This window comes from Larus michahellis, chromosome 1 (assembly GCF_964199755.1).
Source record: "Larus michahellis chromosome 1, bLarMic1.1, whole genome shotgun sequence".
In the NCBI taxonomy this organism is placed as follows: Eukaryota; Metazoa; Chordata; class Aves; order Charadriiformes; family Laridae; genus Larus; species Larus michahellis.
In genome coordinates, this window is record NC_133896.1 from 22,729,703 (window position 1) to 22,746,130 (window position 16,428).

At 40.5% G+C, this 16,428-nt stretch overlaps 1 protein-coding gene across 1 annotated transcript in view; it reads right to left on the reverse strand.

Moving 5' to 3' along the window:
- The window catches only part of MAPK11 (mitogen-activated protein kinase 11), a 33,172-nt gene that overhangs the window by 15,199 nt on the left and 1,545 nt on the right, over window positions 1–16,428 (reverse strand). The window contains exons 2-4 of the mRNA XM_074591805.1: window positions 3,432–3,561; window positions 2,410–2,468; window positions 1,658–1,769 (exon numbers count right to left, since the gene is read on the reverse strand). Coding sequence (XP_074447906.1) covers window positions 1,658–1,769; window positions 2,410–2,468; window positions 3,432–3,561 — 301 coding nt within the window. The remainder of the gene's footprint in view (window positions 1–1,657; window positions 1,770–2,409; window positions 2,469–3,431; window positions 3,562–16,428) is intronic.

Here is a 16,428-nt window from a genome sequence, read left to right on the forward strand (position 1 = left end):
GTTTGTCAGAAGGGCAGGGCCATCCCCAAGTGCTCCTCACAACAGCTGCGAGCAGCTGAGCGAAGAGGAAACCAAACCACCGCTGGCGACAGAAGGAGCTGTGTCCCTGCTCTGGTGAGACAAGGGCTCCTCTCGGTGCCACAAAGAAGCCCTCTATCAGCCAGCTCAAGAACCTGCCAAACTACGCAGCTCCAGGCTAACGCTCCGTCTGCAGGGTGCGAAGCCTGTGTTCTGTACTGCTCAACACACCCATCGGTGAGCCCAAAGCTTACCCAGGTACGAGCATACACATTGTAATGACTCCAGCACAGATGTAAGGGAGGAGTTATCTAGGACCAAATGTTCTTCCACTAATGAGACACGAGGATTTCAATTCCAGAAGAGACGAGCCACCATCAACCCCCTCCCCTTCGAAGCAGAACCAGAAATGCACCTGAGTGCATTTCTGAAATTAATATTCACTTTAGAGCACAGCTCTTACTGTTATTTAGCTCTGACACAACATAGCCTTATATTCAAAACCACAAGAAGGATAATTAACTCCAGAAACCATCTTCGTAATTAAGCTATTAGCTTAAGTAAATGAGACAAAGCAAATAACGGCTCAGTTCTGCAACTTTTATTCACTAAAATCTGCACTTAAATTGACGGAACGTGCGTGTATGAATAAGAATTACTGTCTCAGGCACCAGGTGACTTGCTGAAAACCATGTAATAAGTATATTTCAGAGCCAGTATTTACCATGGCTTGCTTTCAAACATACAGTTATTTTCCATGTCTAACATAGCAATTACTGTTATCTACTAAAGCAGCTGACCCCTCTCTTCTCTTTTTGCTTATACCTGGGAAAATCAACACTGGTCTGAGAAAATGCGTATCACCTTGTAACGGGCTTCCCGTTTTTCAACTTCTTATCCTGTTTATAGACACTTCTATGTTTAATGTCAGCAAAGCAATACATATTTTAGTTCTTTTGGAAGAAAATTTCGCTACAGTTTCATTGCCAATAGCCTTTGTTATCTAATTGTATGAATTTTAACTGATTCGATTAAAGGAAACAATGACTTTACAGGCAGAGTAAATCCCAGATGATTGTGTGCAACAACGTACATTGCTAGGATAAACTTTTACTTCCAGATGTTTCCCAAAGAACCCAACTAACTGTTATCTCTTCACCCACGTGATGCGCTCTACAAAAATCAGGGCTGTAGTTTTTCAAACTGGCTCATGTCTTTCAAAGCACAAACGTGATTTTCTTGTCATATCATTCTTTATCCATTTCACATACTTCAGAAGTTTTTTCACTACTTTCTCATGAGAGGGGAAGTGTCTAGAACACACACTCTGCACTACAGAACACATTCACTTGAGAGACCGTATAGCAAATCATTCTCCATCAATAAGAACTTAAACAGACACTGAACTAAAGTTAATGTTCAAGCCGAGTATTCACATGTATTGCGCATGTAAACATTTGTAGGTCTGGGGTTTTATTTTTGGTTGGAAAAGTGATCAGATAATTTCTGAAATGATTTCTGCTATCTCTGCACTCCTTAAGACAAAAACAAAAGCCTTTAAGTACTGTCACTGCATTGAACCAGTTGTTACTCCAACATTTTGGTTGCTGACTCTAAAACCCTTGGATTCGGCCAGTACCTTAAGACCTCGAAGTAACTGATAGATGAGAAACTGTATGTGGTCATCCGTTAACTTCTGGCACTTCACAATGTTATTCAGGTCAGCACCCATTAAATTTGTCACAAGATACCTGTGAAAATAAAACAGAAGAAAACAAAGAAACACATCTCATTTAAGAATGGCGGGATGTAAATCCTTCTAAAAGCAAGACATCTAAAGACTAACTGCACACTCCCGTGTCAGTTCCTTTTCCATTTTCTACTAACACTCAGTTTATTCCTTTCCAATCAGCTTGTTATGAGCTCTAATAACGGAATCACAGTTATGAGATTTAATATCACGAAAAAGAAAAATCCTTATGGTACGTTAAAAGCTTTTATCTCTGTTTTCTCCCTGACACACTACAGCAGTTCAGTGAGAGGAGAACACACCCACCGTATTTTGAGTGGAATAGGAAGTCGCACCCAACATCAAAGTGGGAGCCTGAGGCACCAAAGCTGCAGTACTTGCAAGGCCCCAGAATATCTGGTGATGGAGATTAACATTGGATAGGTTGAAATAAGAGTGTTTTGTGTAACTTCCCTCCCTGCTCCCACTGGAAGCTTTATTTTTTGACAAATTTTGATGAAACATTGATTCTTTTCCAAAAAAAGTGTCAGGACAAAAGTATACGTCTGTCATTCCCAGTTCTCATTTGAGTAATTGTGCCCCAGTTGTCAAAGTGGTACTTACCTAATAACTAGTCAGAATGATTTAAAAATTTTACTTACACTTCATTAAAATTTTCTATTGACGTTGCAGGTGTAAAAACGTCTAGCAATCCTATAACCTGAAAGATGAGGGAATTGACATTTTATTTTGAGAAATCTGTAAAGCAACATGTAATTAGTATTGACAGTGCTTAGCACTTCTGGCATTACACTTACAAATACATGACATATCGTCCTCCTGAAAACTTAGTACAACTGGCACAATAGGTGGTCTGTACAGGTATAGCCTCAGCTATCTCCACGACCAATAGAAAATACTATTACAAAAAGGAATTACAACAAGACTTTAGACAATCAGAAATAAAGGCAGGAAATATAACGTCTCACTACACAAAAGCTGACACATGACTTACGCTCTTGTTATACTTAAGATTATGCACAATTTCATGGGTTATCTTGTTCTGCTGTTGATTAACTTTTTTAGCATCCTTTCTCCAGGATAGCTTTCAACCCACTATATTTTACTCATGCTTCAATTCAACAAGGTACTTTTAAGCAGATGGATGCTCCCACTGAAATCAACTGTTTGTCACATAAATTTAGTCAAGTACTGAATTATTTGGGGCCTGAAGTTCTACTGTCTTTCATCTAGATATTACACTGTCATTAATTTCAATGACAGTATCTGCCCTTAATTTCTCAACAGAATCCAAATTCAGCAAAAACAGGTCTGAGGTATTTTTTTCCTAGACTGGTGTTTCAAGAGCATCCAATGGTAATGAAGAGATTACTCTTATTCCTTTAGTTCAAGAAGAACAGGACCACTTGTTTCGGATTTCAGTAGATGCATCTTCAAGACAAAATTAGATTATTTTTCAATAAAAAGGCAGCCTTTTACTGAAAGTCTCTACTTTAAAGTCCGATGACTTTATTACACATAAGATGACTAAATTCGGGTATCTTGGGTAGCCGGAGAGTTGCATATACACTTTTCGAAAAAGATTGTACCTAACTGAAATTAAGCCTATATTGCAAACCTCTGTCATAAAAATCCAAAGAGAAAGAACTCACTCTCCACTTACGTTCTCATGCTTCATGTGCTTAAGCAACCTAAGCTCTCGGTAGGTCCTCCTCGCATGAATAAGTGATTGAAAAGGTCTTGAAAGCTTTTTTACTGCCACCTTCTGTCTTGTTTTGGTATCATAAGCTGAACTAGAAAAGAAAAAGTCCACGTTGAAGGCATGTTCTACTTCAAAGCTCTTAATTAGTTCACTGCAGAAACCTGTACTCTCCTGGGGGCTCTTACTCCTTCCCTTGCCCTCTTTTAGCTTCTACTCAGGGACTGCAGCCAGAGGAGCTAGGCAGCAGTAACTCTTGAGTATTCTGAGACAGTTCCCTTGTTTTCCATCTAGTAAATTACTAACACTTATGATAATGTTCAGGACTCATCCCCAGGTAACCCTTCCCCACATGGCAGGGAAAGGAACCAGAGGATTAGCCCCATTAGTGCAGCTCCAGCCTCCAGTTCCGAGGCAAGGCTCGTAGGGAGTATGGGGATTCAAACTCTGGGTCTTACTGAACAAACTGGAGTCTTTACTAATTAGAGGACCTCTGCCATTGTATCTAGCAATATTAATTACTTATTTGACCATTAGCTTGCTAGATGATAATACCACAAAACTGGTATCAAATTAGAATGTTGCCATAGCCAAGGCTATACCATTTCCTTGGGAGATGCCAGTAACAAGTGAACAACAGGTTTGTATCTTACACTTCAGCCCACAGATCCTGCTGACAACACAGCATGCGCTTAACTTCATACAGCTGGAGATGCCCCGCTGAATAGGGCACTAAATACATACGTCACCATTTGCACAAGAGGGGGACCCATTGGTTTTTGTGTATTAGAATGACACGACAGGCACAACAAGCCACAAATAAATGGTGCCTGTTACGTAGCACAGGAATAAAAATGATCCGTTTGTATTACTCCATGACACTACATAGTACAATTATTAAAAGATTCAGTTTGCTACCTTCTCCTGTGAAGAAAAAAAAAAAGTCTTAAGCTGTTGCTCTTATCTATTAAGTTAAAATCGTGTTCAATTAAAATACCTTCACATTCTCTGTGTAAAGTGTGGATAACACTACCTGTGCTTGCTGGAGAGCATTAGCAAACCAAGAACCTTCACACACATTTATCTTACAGAACTTTTTTGGAGCTACAAACACAAAAATTAGATAACATGAAAAATGCATGGAGTAGGACAACAACAGCCACACCAAATGCTATTAGATCCTTATGAACACTGATTTAGACACTCCTGCAAGTTGTGATAGGAGACACCTGCTACAGACAAAAAAACTTTGATCATGCCTGGAGTAGCTCCCAAACTAATGCACCGGGCCTATAATCAGCTCCAAGTAAGTGGACTACCACATGTATTTGGTGCTGTGCTAAAGTCATGAAGAGCCAAGTGAAGAGCAAAGCCTCTTTATTTGCGGCAGCTGGAGGACAAGGTGGTGTTTCTAATGCGACGCAACACAGGATACAAACAACAAGTGGGCAGGAAGAATGGAGTGGCATCCGAAAGGTGATTGTGATCCAGTTACCCTAGAATTCACCCACAGGTCAATGCAGGACACAATCCAGCAATGTTTTTGTTTGTTACAAACAGAATAAGAGGAAATAGGTTTAATCAACAAGTTTCTTGCAGGCACCATGGAAGAAGTGAGTCACTTGTGAGATAAATGAAATAGATAAGCAGATTACTTAGCTAGTTTCCATAGGAGTGGGTCTTCAGGAAAATTTTAAAGGTGTACAGGGTTGCGGCTCTGCTGAGCACCTCAGGAAGGGCATTCCCTGAGCAGGAGAAAGCAAGCATAGGAAGAAGGAGAAGACTGGTATCACTCTGAGCAGTGGGTGCAAGGGATACGACAGAGATATTTGTTCTGACAGTAGGGTAGGGACACGGTTATTCAGGACATGAAGTCGCTGCGTTGCTCAAATACGTGCAGCCGCTCAAGGAATGAACAGTGTGAGAAGAACTGACAACAGAGATATCTTAAATTCCACATGACTGGCCACAGGGACAACATGGACGTTGCACAAGAAAATCTGAAGAAATAAAGAGGAAGCCAATGCTTAGCTGTTAATGTTACAAAGATTAGATATAATTGCCCTGTGTGTAATCCTGGCCAACGAAGCCACTGGAGAGTACCTCCAAGTCTCAGAAATACATACTCTCTATATCCTTTCCAACTTTTTTCCAGTGGAAAAGGAAATGTTTATCCAGATAAATAAATAACATTGCCCAAACCAGCAGCCTGTGCGTAACATCTCAGCTCTTCTGGTAATTCACAAGCCTTCCCACTCATGCTTGTACTGGTTTGTGAAATACTGTGTACATTACACAAGGCTAGGAGGAATTAGGTTTTAAATCCTGTTATCATGATAAACATCCCTCTCCTCGCAATTCTAAGGTCAAATGTGGTTTTCGGTGGTTTGAAAACCGCTGATCTTTAAGATGGATTGCTTTTTACCCTCCGTATGACTCAAGGCCGCAAAGCTTTCAGATGGTACAAAGCACTATTTTTTTAGCTTCAGTAATTCTTATGACAGCAGCTTTTTAGACCCAGGGTGGAAGCACATAAAGAGAAAGAAGGCGGGGGAGGGGGTGGGTGGGTCGGCTGGGTAAAAAGGAAAGAGAAAACAAACGGCAACCTGAGTCCTAGGACTTCCAGTGGGAAATCATGAATTGAAGCTGCACAAGCCAGGAACTGAGCTGGTTTAAATGAGTTCTTCCACAGTCAAGACACTGTACCAAATGATAATCAGAGCTAATGCCTTCAGGCTTTTCCCTTGCCTGGTTTACCGTCATCGTAACTCGTTATTAACAGTGAAGCATTCAAAAAATACAGATTTTGCACTGTTGAACTCTCTTGTTTTCCAGATTCAAGGATGGCTTGCATCTGTGTTCTCTGCTACTGCCTCTGTGATCACATTTCACAAGTGGTTGGCCACTGCCTGCATTCCTCCCCGTGTACACTTACGCCTTTTATTTTAGACTCGGTTTCCCCCTCTTGCTATTGTATCATCATAGCTGCAATCTGGGTTGTCCCCTGAATCCTTCATCAACCCTGAGTGAACTGTTAGGTGGCAGGATGAGCGGCTTCCCTTTCTGCATGATTTCCTCAAGAGTGTTCAGCCTTCAGACTAGCCCCTGGATAGGACATCTCTGTTCCTGGTCACAGTGAAAACATGGGCCCACCTGTGCTTGGCACCTGCAAACCCTTCCTTGGGGCCCAATTAAAATGATTCAAAACAGCTTCTTAAAAAAACAACAACAACCCATGCTGTTAACTAGTTTGATTTTATGGGGAAGAAAATAGGAAGAAATTCTTTACTGTGAGGGTGGTGAGACACTGGACTAGGATGCCCCATCCCTGGAAGTGTTTAAGGCCAGGCTGGATGGGGCTTTGAGCAACTTGGTCTAGTGGGAGGTGTCCCTGCCCATGGCAGGGGGGTTGGACTAGGTGATCTTTAAGGTCCCTTCCAACCCAAACCATTCTATGATACTATGAAAAGAGTTAGAGGCCCTCACCTTCCCTTACCCTGCATGACACCCATCTCACACCCTCCCCACCTCCGCATCGACTGGAGAGGGCTTCTCTGCCAGTCTCTTGGTGTTTGTATCACCTCACAAACAACCGCCGGCCACTTACAGCGCCTTTTTCTTTTTCAAGGTTATTTTCTACAGGCTTCAGCTTTGGCCAACCACTTGTGTTTGTATCTGGTTTATACTCACTTACTCCTGGAAAAAAATCATCCTTCCAATGGTTCAGCTATTGTTTCCTGAGTTTCTTGGAAACTACTTATTCTGAAGTCTTACCTCTGACTATGATGTTACCTCATAGCTGGACAGAACAGTACGACAGAGATAAACTTTGATACTTGCAAAGGGATATCATCCCCCATCTCTAAACTATTCTCTACTGTTGCATTTCATTTGTTCTAACCAGTGAAAATAAGTGACTTTTTAATTGCATATCATCAGTGATTATTTCTGACATTATCATTAAGCAGTATGCTCACATGCCTCATTACAATATAGGAACACCACTTTAGAGACACTTTCTATCAGAATTTAAAAAGAAACACAATTATTAATATTTTTTTTTAATTTACAAGAAACAACTTTGTAACTACCTTAGCAATAGCTTTTTCAGATATGATCGTCCTTGACCCAGAACCCTTTGCAGTTATGACACATTTTTTGCTGTCTGTCTTTCCAAGATCAAGGATAAAAAAGCCATTATTCTGCTTACAGGGATGGCATCATTTTCACACAGATTAGAGACTTTTTCTTAGCGTGATTTTCAATCATTGCTTAAATTAGATATATCTTTTCAGTGCTGTCAACTTCCATATTTAATAATTCTATTGAAGTTCCTGTAGATGCAATATGAGTCTCTATTTATATACACATTTTTCCAGTTCTTAAGGTTTCAGAGAAAAGTTTGAACACAGGAAGCAGTCCAAAAACTTCAGGAGGCAAAAAGCACAGGATTTTAACAGCTTCATGCTAACTTCATGACTTTGATGGGGCATGGATTTTTAGCAGCTGATGTTTATAAGCATGACCGTACACACAGTCATTTCCCTAGCATCCATGGATGGTTTATCCTCTGTGGTTGCAGAGCAGTACTACTGGACAGACAAGCCATTCATGTGCGCAGCCCGCTCAGACCCTTCAGGGCTTTTGGGATTAGGAGCACACCATTCAGCTACGGCTACTTAGCCTTCAGCATCAAATTTGCTCCAGCAGCTGGAGGGCTGCTTGCAGGAGCCTGAACCAACAAACCACGCATGGAGCCAACTCCTACCCTGTTTAGTGAACTCCAGTATCCAATGCAGGAAGAGCTCTTCCTGGGATCAACCGGTCCCCTTGGATGACAGACAGTCCCTGAACTTCCCAATGCTTTGGGCTCGGGGACGGCTTATTAGCCGGGCACAGTACTAGCCAAAATGCCTGGGAAAAGTTCAGCTTGAGTACAGCGTTTGGTCTAGCGAGTTCTCTTCATTCCTGGAGCCAGCTCAGGTCTAGCTGATGCAAAACGAAGGCACAACCGAAGCTGGTTGTATATGGTGCCAGTCTCGTGTCCACAGCGAACTCTTCATTTTCTGTAGGTTACCTGTGTGAGTTGATATTCCATCCCCATAACCCCAGCTGACCACGAGATCCTGGTTGTCTACAAAGTGATTTTATGCTTGTGGAAGCATTATATCTGTACAAATAATTAGGTGTACTTTTTCTAAGTGATTCACTTGGGTTTAAGTGTAAAAAAATACAGAGACTAATTTTTCCAATTTATTTTATATAATTCAGTGTCCCAGCTTGCGAGGCTGTTACCCCTACATCATCACAAGTTTGACAACTGGCTGGACACACTATACCAAACTTGGAGAGAATGCTGTACACAAGCAGATCCTTAAATTTGCTCCATGTGACAATGATACTGGGTCTGGCTTTTCCCCATATTGTTCTAGGCTTCTATTTTTATTTCCTTCACTGCGGCACAAGGAAAGTTTCTTTCCTTTACTGGGTCACGTTCCCCCAGAACTTGTGAAGACTCCCCATTACATGCAAGTGTTAAGAGAAAAAACAAAGAAAAAATACAGTTCATGCTGAAAACACCGATTCACATGGGTAGAACGTTACTGACTTTGGTAAGAAAGAAGGTAACATCCAGAAAACAAAATGGAAAGTACACAGAATTTCTGCCACATATTTAGTACTGCCATAACTTTAAGCTCTTATCCACAGACCTCAGCATCCTTTGATGTACCCACTGACTCCTTCCGTTACAGGAGACACAAACCTCCTTGTGGATAAACGTCCCTTAATTTGTAAGATCCTGAATTCCTGAGAAAAACAAGTAACAGCAGCAGAAGAGTGCATGTGAGCAAGCATTGAGGGGAAAGAACAGAAGAGGAGTCGACACACAAAGAACCTAATCATTGAGGTAGGCAGCCCTTGTACCGGGCATGGACAAGGAAGACAGAAAAAGGGGGACACACAGGAACCCTGTTTCTGGGACATTTTCTAGTGCCCATTCATATAATCTGGGTTCTTCACAATTGCAGTGAATGACAAGCCTTTTTACATTTCTCATAAATGTCATGTAAGCAAATGAAAGGCATCACATCAATAATATGGATTTTGGTTTTTGTTTGCAAGGTTTAGTTTGTGAGCTTTGTCTCCTGGGTCTTCTCCGTGATCTTACTCTTTGTTAAAATACAACTTTTTGTTGTTGTTGTGTTTTTAAATAAATAGAGCTACTTCTTACTGAGATATAGAATAGTCTTGAAAAGAGCACACGTAGCATCTATCCAATACCATAAAATGGACCATAACATGTATTGGCAATGGAGCAAGAGAGCAATAGAAAAAGGCCACTCACGGTAAGCTTAAGTTAACCAGCAAAGTACACCCGGGAAATGGTTCATTTTTTTCTTCTTTATAAATATTTTGTTACTGCATGCATGTTCAAGTGGTGATTTCCACCCTCTAAGAGCTAGATTTAAGGTACAGAGTGTATATTTGTTTACTAAACCACACAAATCATGACATGTATATGCATCAGAAGGAAACCATAATGAAAAATGAGATGCTAGCAAGACAAAAGGTGGGAGGATGAGTAATGGACAGCTCTGAAAAGACATAGTAATCTCCTCATTAGAGGAAAAAAACCCCTTGTTTGATGATGACAGGTTACTGTATTGTAAAATTACATCCCATCACTTGGATATTATTCCAACACACCATGCTGAGCACTGGCATCAATTGTTTTGTCTTTAGCACAATCACTGCCAATTATCGCAGATTAACTTACCACTAGATCTAAATATGAAAGTATAAAATATCTCTTACATATGTAACATAGTTGTTCCATAACCAACATAAAAATATGTACATACTTTTAAGCGGACACTGAAAAATACTAAAGAATAATTGCTATCCATACATTTACATGAATACAACACCAATCTTCTTTCAATGTAACAACATGATCATAATAACACTGTATCAGCCTCTGAATCCACGAGCTATTTTTTCATTGTCTGATCTGTCTGTTATGTCTCCACAGTGACTTAAATATTCAAATGACTTTATGAAGGAGCAATCACACTTTTCTAGGTGAAGTTATAGACAGTACAGCTTACATCGGTGGGAGTGATACATTTAAAATTGTGCTTGTGAGAAAAACATACAGAAGGCTGGGGCCATAAACTGTTAGCTTCCTCGGTATGCGTAACCAGCTCATGGATACTAAAATAATCATGCATTTTAGATAGCCCTATAAGCCCAACGTCAGTATTTAAACAGGAAAATCTGTCAGCTGCCATTAAGCCAGTACACTGCTAATGACAAACCTATTCTATTCAGCATCTCATTAAAAAAAGACTGCCAAGTAGTTATAAATTGTGGGCTTAGAAGCTACAGCTAGAAAGGCTAGCGTTAATCTGGATATAAAGTTTAACATGAAAAATACTGGTGCTTTCAAATACATTACATAAATCTAAACAGCCAAAAATCTCACTTACATTCTTGTCACTTTTTCCTATTCCTCCCCCACTTCTCCTTCACATTTCCTGTTTTCTCTCTCTACGTTGGCCAAAATGCTAAATAATACCCATTCATCTCCAGGTCACGTAGGGGGTTTGAAACGCCCTCTCCTTTCCTGACTGTTTACACAGAACTGAGATACTGGATTTTTTGTACCAACTAGCTGACAGGTTCTGAAATTGGAAACAGCTCCTTGGGAAGCTGTGTTGAAGCAACCAGACCTTAAGACTTTAAGGGCTCTGGGACAGGGACTGGGTCCCCTGGCCAACTGCAATCACAAGCGACAGCAGGAGAGAAAAACAGTTAGCTATGCCACTGCTGCATCATGTGGTCAGGAAGGAGCGCATTATAACAAATTATAGTGAAGTAGGGATGGAGGAGACCCTTTGCAGAGAATTTTTATTCTGCTAATGTATTCCTACACCCACACAGCACAGAAGGCTGTAATTCCATGATCCTCGCTGCCCTTCTGGCCACAACTGGCTCATCTCATGCCTCTTATCTCTCTTCTATCCTGTGCCCCCCCCGCTCTGAGAAAAGATCTCATGAATTCCTCCTGAATGAAAACCTGCAAAATACAAAGTGGCCTTCCGCACTTCTTGAGCGTGCCTTTTCTTCACCCTTCCTACAACTCCCTCTACCACCCTCCTCACACACATACAGATGTTTCTCATCTGCTCTTGAACTACTTCACAGGCTTAGTAACAGCATCCTACATAGCCATCTCCACCACAGCCCTTCTCAGCCCTTCTCATCCTTCTCCACAAACACCTCCTTCCTGATTCAGTCTCCTTCATTAAAAGCATTCTTAGACATTCTCATTTGAAATAGGAACCTTGACTCCACTAATTACCATCCCACTTCCCTTTCCTTTCCGAAGTCTGTAACTACACTATTCCAACAACTGGAAGATACAGGATGAAACAAAGGAATGACAAGCAACATGCATTCCATCCTAGTGCTCCAACAAAACCACTTTCCACAAACTCCCTAGTGATGTCTCCCTGGCCAGTGCTCAGAAACACTCCTCCATCTTCCTTCACGTATCTTTCACAAAATTTCTTGAATTCCTGACCTCCTTTGGTTTTCTAGCTGCAAACCCCTTTGTGTCTTCCTTTCTAAGAGCAATTTCATCATGGTTCCCTGAGGATCTTACTCACTGTGCGACAATTTTTGTTGCTTCACTTGTTTTCATCCATTCATTCTAGCAATGCTGCTGCAAAGATCCTTCTCCTAACCTGTAACGTTAATCATGCAACTCCTTTTATTTAGTTCTCCCTGTTGCAACCTCACTTTCAAGGCCTTGTTTCTAAGTATCATTATTACGTATACTCTTAAGAGGTGTCCTGCTGCTGACTGGACTCTCATATCAGCCTTCATCTCTTACTCAGTTTTCAAGCAAGTGCTTGAATAAGCTTAGAAGGGCTTATGGTAAATATCTGCAAAACTAATGAAAGGCTTCAAAACTTCCCTTCTGAATGATGCATACCAAAAATAGACAACTGCTAAGGGATCTTGGACAGCAGTATTTTAACAATATTGTTTGAAATGTTTTCAATAAAATATAACCATAAGCATATGTAGGATGAAATTCAGCCCCTGCATTTGCATTGGAAACAAAAGACTTAACCCAGAAGAGGAACCGCCCAAAGGGAGTCCACTGAAATCAACTGGCTCTACACGTGCTTGGGGTTCTGCCTTCAGCCTGTAGAGATCTATACGGCCTCCAGCTCCCAGCTGTATTTACATACAGCAGGTTTGCATTACTACTACTCTAAAAGTTTATCTCAGCATTTGCTATTTAAACTAGCATGTAATGCTACAATAACACATATCATAACTCCAGTAACCTGATCTCATGGTTGAAAACATATACTTAGTATCACTACAGCTAAGTAAAAGACCTCTTTAAAAAACCATCCAAAAGTCAACAAGTACAATCTTGGATGAAGGAAATTTTCTCTTTGTCAGTTAAAGACAGTATTTATCAGCTTTTAAAAAAACCCTCACACGCTACTGAGTTGTCTCAGCATCTCCTTAGAGGTCCTTAATGTGAAAAGGGCAGTATGAGCAATGTGATGCTCCAGTCTTGCAAGCTACTGCCCTCAAAACACTTGTGAGCGAGAAGCTAACCAGAAGCACAGGGCAGGGTGGGCAGGGGGAAAGAAGGGGTTAAACTTCAGGATTAAAGCCTTCTGCTTCTATTTTTCCACTTGTACTTCCTCAAAGCAAAATAGAAGACTAAGCACCACCCCACCTTCCCCTATTTTTACTCAAAATTGCCAGGACGAAAACTGAATGGATCTTAAGCACGCACTTAAAGTTCGCAGGACAGAGGGACCTGCTGAAGGGCTGCACCGTGTAAATGACTTGAGGCAAGCTTTGCTTTCCCGCTTCTCTTGAACTGCGGCCTGTGCTATTACAGTCTGACTGAGCAGGCCTCTTTTTAAAATGAGTTATGTCACCCGAGCTGGTGTTAGGCATTGCATACTCTTAAATTTAAGCAAGACTGACTGCATGATGTAAGTACTAGTGATGCCAACGGCCTCTGAGGAAACAGCGCAGGAGTTTCTGGTTGGGAAGAAGCTCTGGACTCACTTTGGTTCATCATGCAAGGTCTGTTCTTTCCAAAGAAGGCAGAACACGGAGCTTGCAATATGCTAATGGGAAACAACCTGTTGGAGAGATCAGAGACAGCACGCTGCAGAAGGCCGCCTATACCTCCCAGGCAAAAATAGGACTAAGTAGGTTGGAAGACAGTTTACAAAAGCTGGGATGAAAAGAGGCATACAGGCTTTTAAAAGAAAACCCCAACCAGTAAACCATAAATGTATCCACATTACGTAATTTGTGGTATAATAAGACATCTTTAAAAAAAAAAAAAAAAAGAAGAGATGAAGAAGCTCTTTCTCAAGCAGGTGGTAACACCAGTTCCCAGAGGAAAAGGCAGACAGGTACCAAACCATAATGGACCTACCAGAGTAATACATCAGGGAAGCAGAGATGCTGCAGGCCAGTGGTCCAGTTTATAAGCAATATCACCATGAGAGTCGAAAGACTCAAATCCAGCCAGAATTAGTATTTAAAAGGCAGAGTCACAAGGGACAAGAGTTTAAAAGTGCAGTTTGAGCCCAGACGTGAGTTGCTTCTTTTCTCTAGAACTGAAATGAAATGGTTGTAGATGAAGGTGAAAGTAAGCTTGATGGCTTCCCATCTAAATGGCTGTTAGCCTAAAGGCTGCACTTAAAATCAGAAATGTTTTTAAAACTCACAATTATCAGGGATTGTGCCTGGTCTGTAAGAGTCAACCAGCTCTTTGACTTCCGTGAAAGATAAACCCAACTTGGAAGGCTGGACACTGTGAAAATGCATTGTTCAAGTAAACTAAATTTAACTGAATTTTCACTTGAGGAAGAGTTAAAATAATTGTCTAATATAAAAAAACCTCAACTTGATAAGCAAACAAATCTAAAAGAAACAGCTGTACATGTAAATTTGATATTTGCTAATATGCAAACAACCCCCGAAAAAAGAAAAATTAACCAAAACGTACTGTTGAAGACTCCATTGATCATTTCAAATGCAATTAAACTACCATACACACACACACACCACACTTCCACAGGGCTTTAATCCCACCCCCCCCAAAATTTAAAAAATATAATCAGATTGACAGCAGCAAATGACAGAACATCCACCAGCTTGAATGGCTGTAGGAAAGAGCCCAGGTAAAAGGAAGCCCTTTGCAGAGTTTAAATACAGAAGTAACGCAAAACGTACTGCAAGGGTGAGGTACTTGAGGGAAAGACCTCACAGATCTCACTGTGGTTCACGTCGATGCTGAAGTACAACTCCGCTTGGCAGTATGGCCCAGTTCTCCTGAAGATTTCCAAGAGGGACTGTTCTTTATGATGTGTCATTAAAAAAAAGTGAGAAGAGCAGTAGAGCTCTTTATGCTAGGGAAGGTTTGCTTTTGATACATAGTCCACATCTAAATAAAAACCAAGAAAAACATACTGGAAAGCACTGTGCTTGATGTAGATACCTCTCCAAAAGTGAATCTGTTTTAAAACAATAATATCTGTCTCCATAGCACATTTGATGCATCTGCATGTAACAACTAACCCAAACACAAATTCTATTAGACTTATGAAACATCAATAAACTGGGCCAAAACACAGCCTCCTGACACAAACTCTTCTGTTGATTTCAAGCTGCAAGCAAAAGAAAAAAAAAAAAAAAAGGGCAAGCAGAAGTTAGCTTAAATGCAAATATTTACAATGTGGTTCTTATTACCAGTTGCACAAGTCTATCGGATGTGTAAAAAGGAAAGAGTAGGACTAGCAAAGAGTTTCACTGTTGTAGAAAAAGATTTGTTACAACAACTTTGTTCCTGCTTTAAAGTCAGTGTTTGGAGTTCAGGACCTTGGCTTCTGTTCAGCAAAGCACTTAAGAATTTGTTTAATTCCAGCGGTTTCTGTAAGACTTAAATATGTTTTTAGATATTTTACTGAATAGGAGTACAATTATTCACAAAGCAATATGGCATATTACTCAAGGGAATGATTGTGTCTCGTGGGTCTCCTGGGTAAAGCACATGCACATAGAGGGAAAAAAACTAATCAATTTCAATAGACACTAAAAATAGATGGCTCTTCTGAGAGAGATGTGAACCTTTTCCTCACAATCAAGCTTCTGTTTGGGTTTATAGTTCATTGATGTTAACAAGGCTATTAATATAGAGTAATATTTTATTGCTGTATTCCGTTCCTAAATGTATACTTCAGAGTAAACCTTTCCCATAGCATCTTCCAGTCTCCATTTTATATCCCAGTTCCTAGGCTTCTTCATTGTTAAAATACTAGGATTTCCTTGGCTTTGCAGGCAGAAAAGTAGTACACACAATGAATTAACGACACTAACAGTTTTAAAAAAAACAAAGCACCAGCTGTGCGGCAAGTGAACCACCACATGTTTTCATTTCCTTCGCAATTTCTCAAAAGTCTTGACATCTCATTACAAAATTCAGCAGAGTAGGTCTTCCCCTTAAAACTATGTCAGCACAATAGGGGAAATAACCAGAAATGCAGGTTCAATTAGGAACACAACAATAGTTACTCTCCTACTGTATATCCAGCTCCTGGTTTGTAAAATAAAAGAGGAGAAAATAAATTAAGATTTCATAGTCTAAATAAGCTAGGTCCTTATGAAACTATTCACATCAGACAGTCACGGGACTATACCCTTAACTACAATGGCAGGTACCAACAGCCACACAGTATTTGCCTAGATTTTCCTGGTGCAAGCATAAGCCTGAAACAACAAAAAAGAAAAGAATTCAGAGATCCTTCACAAGAGTCTCAAGTGTTTCTGCTGATCGTTGGAGGTTTTTTAAATGCATATTCTGAGTTTACGTATAATTGGGGCATTCCTCAGAGCTAGAGAAGGG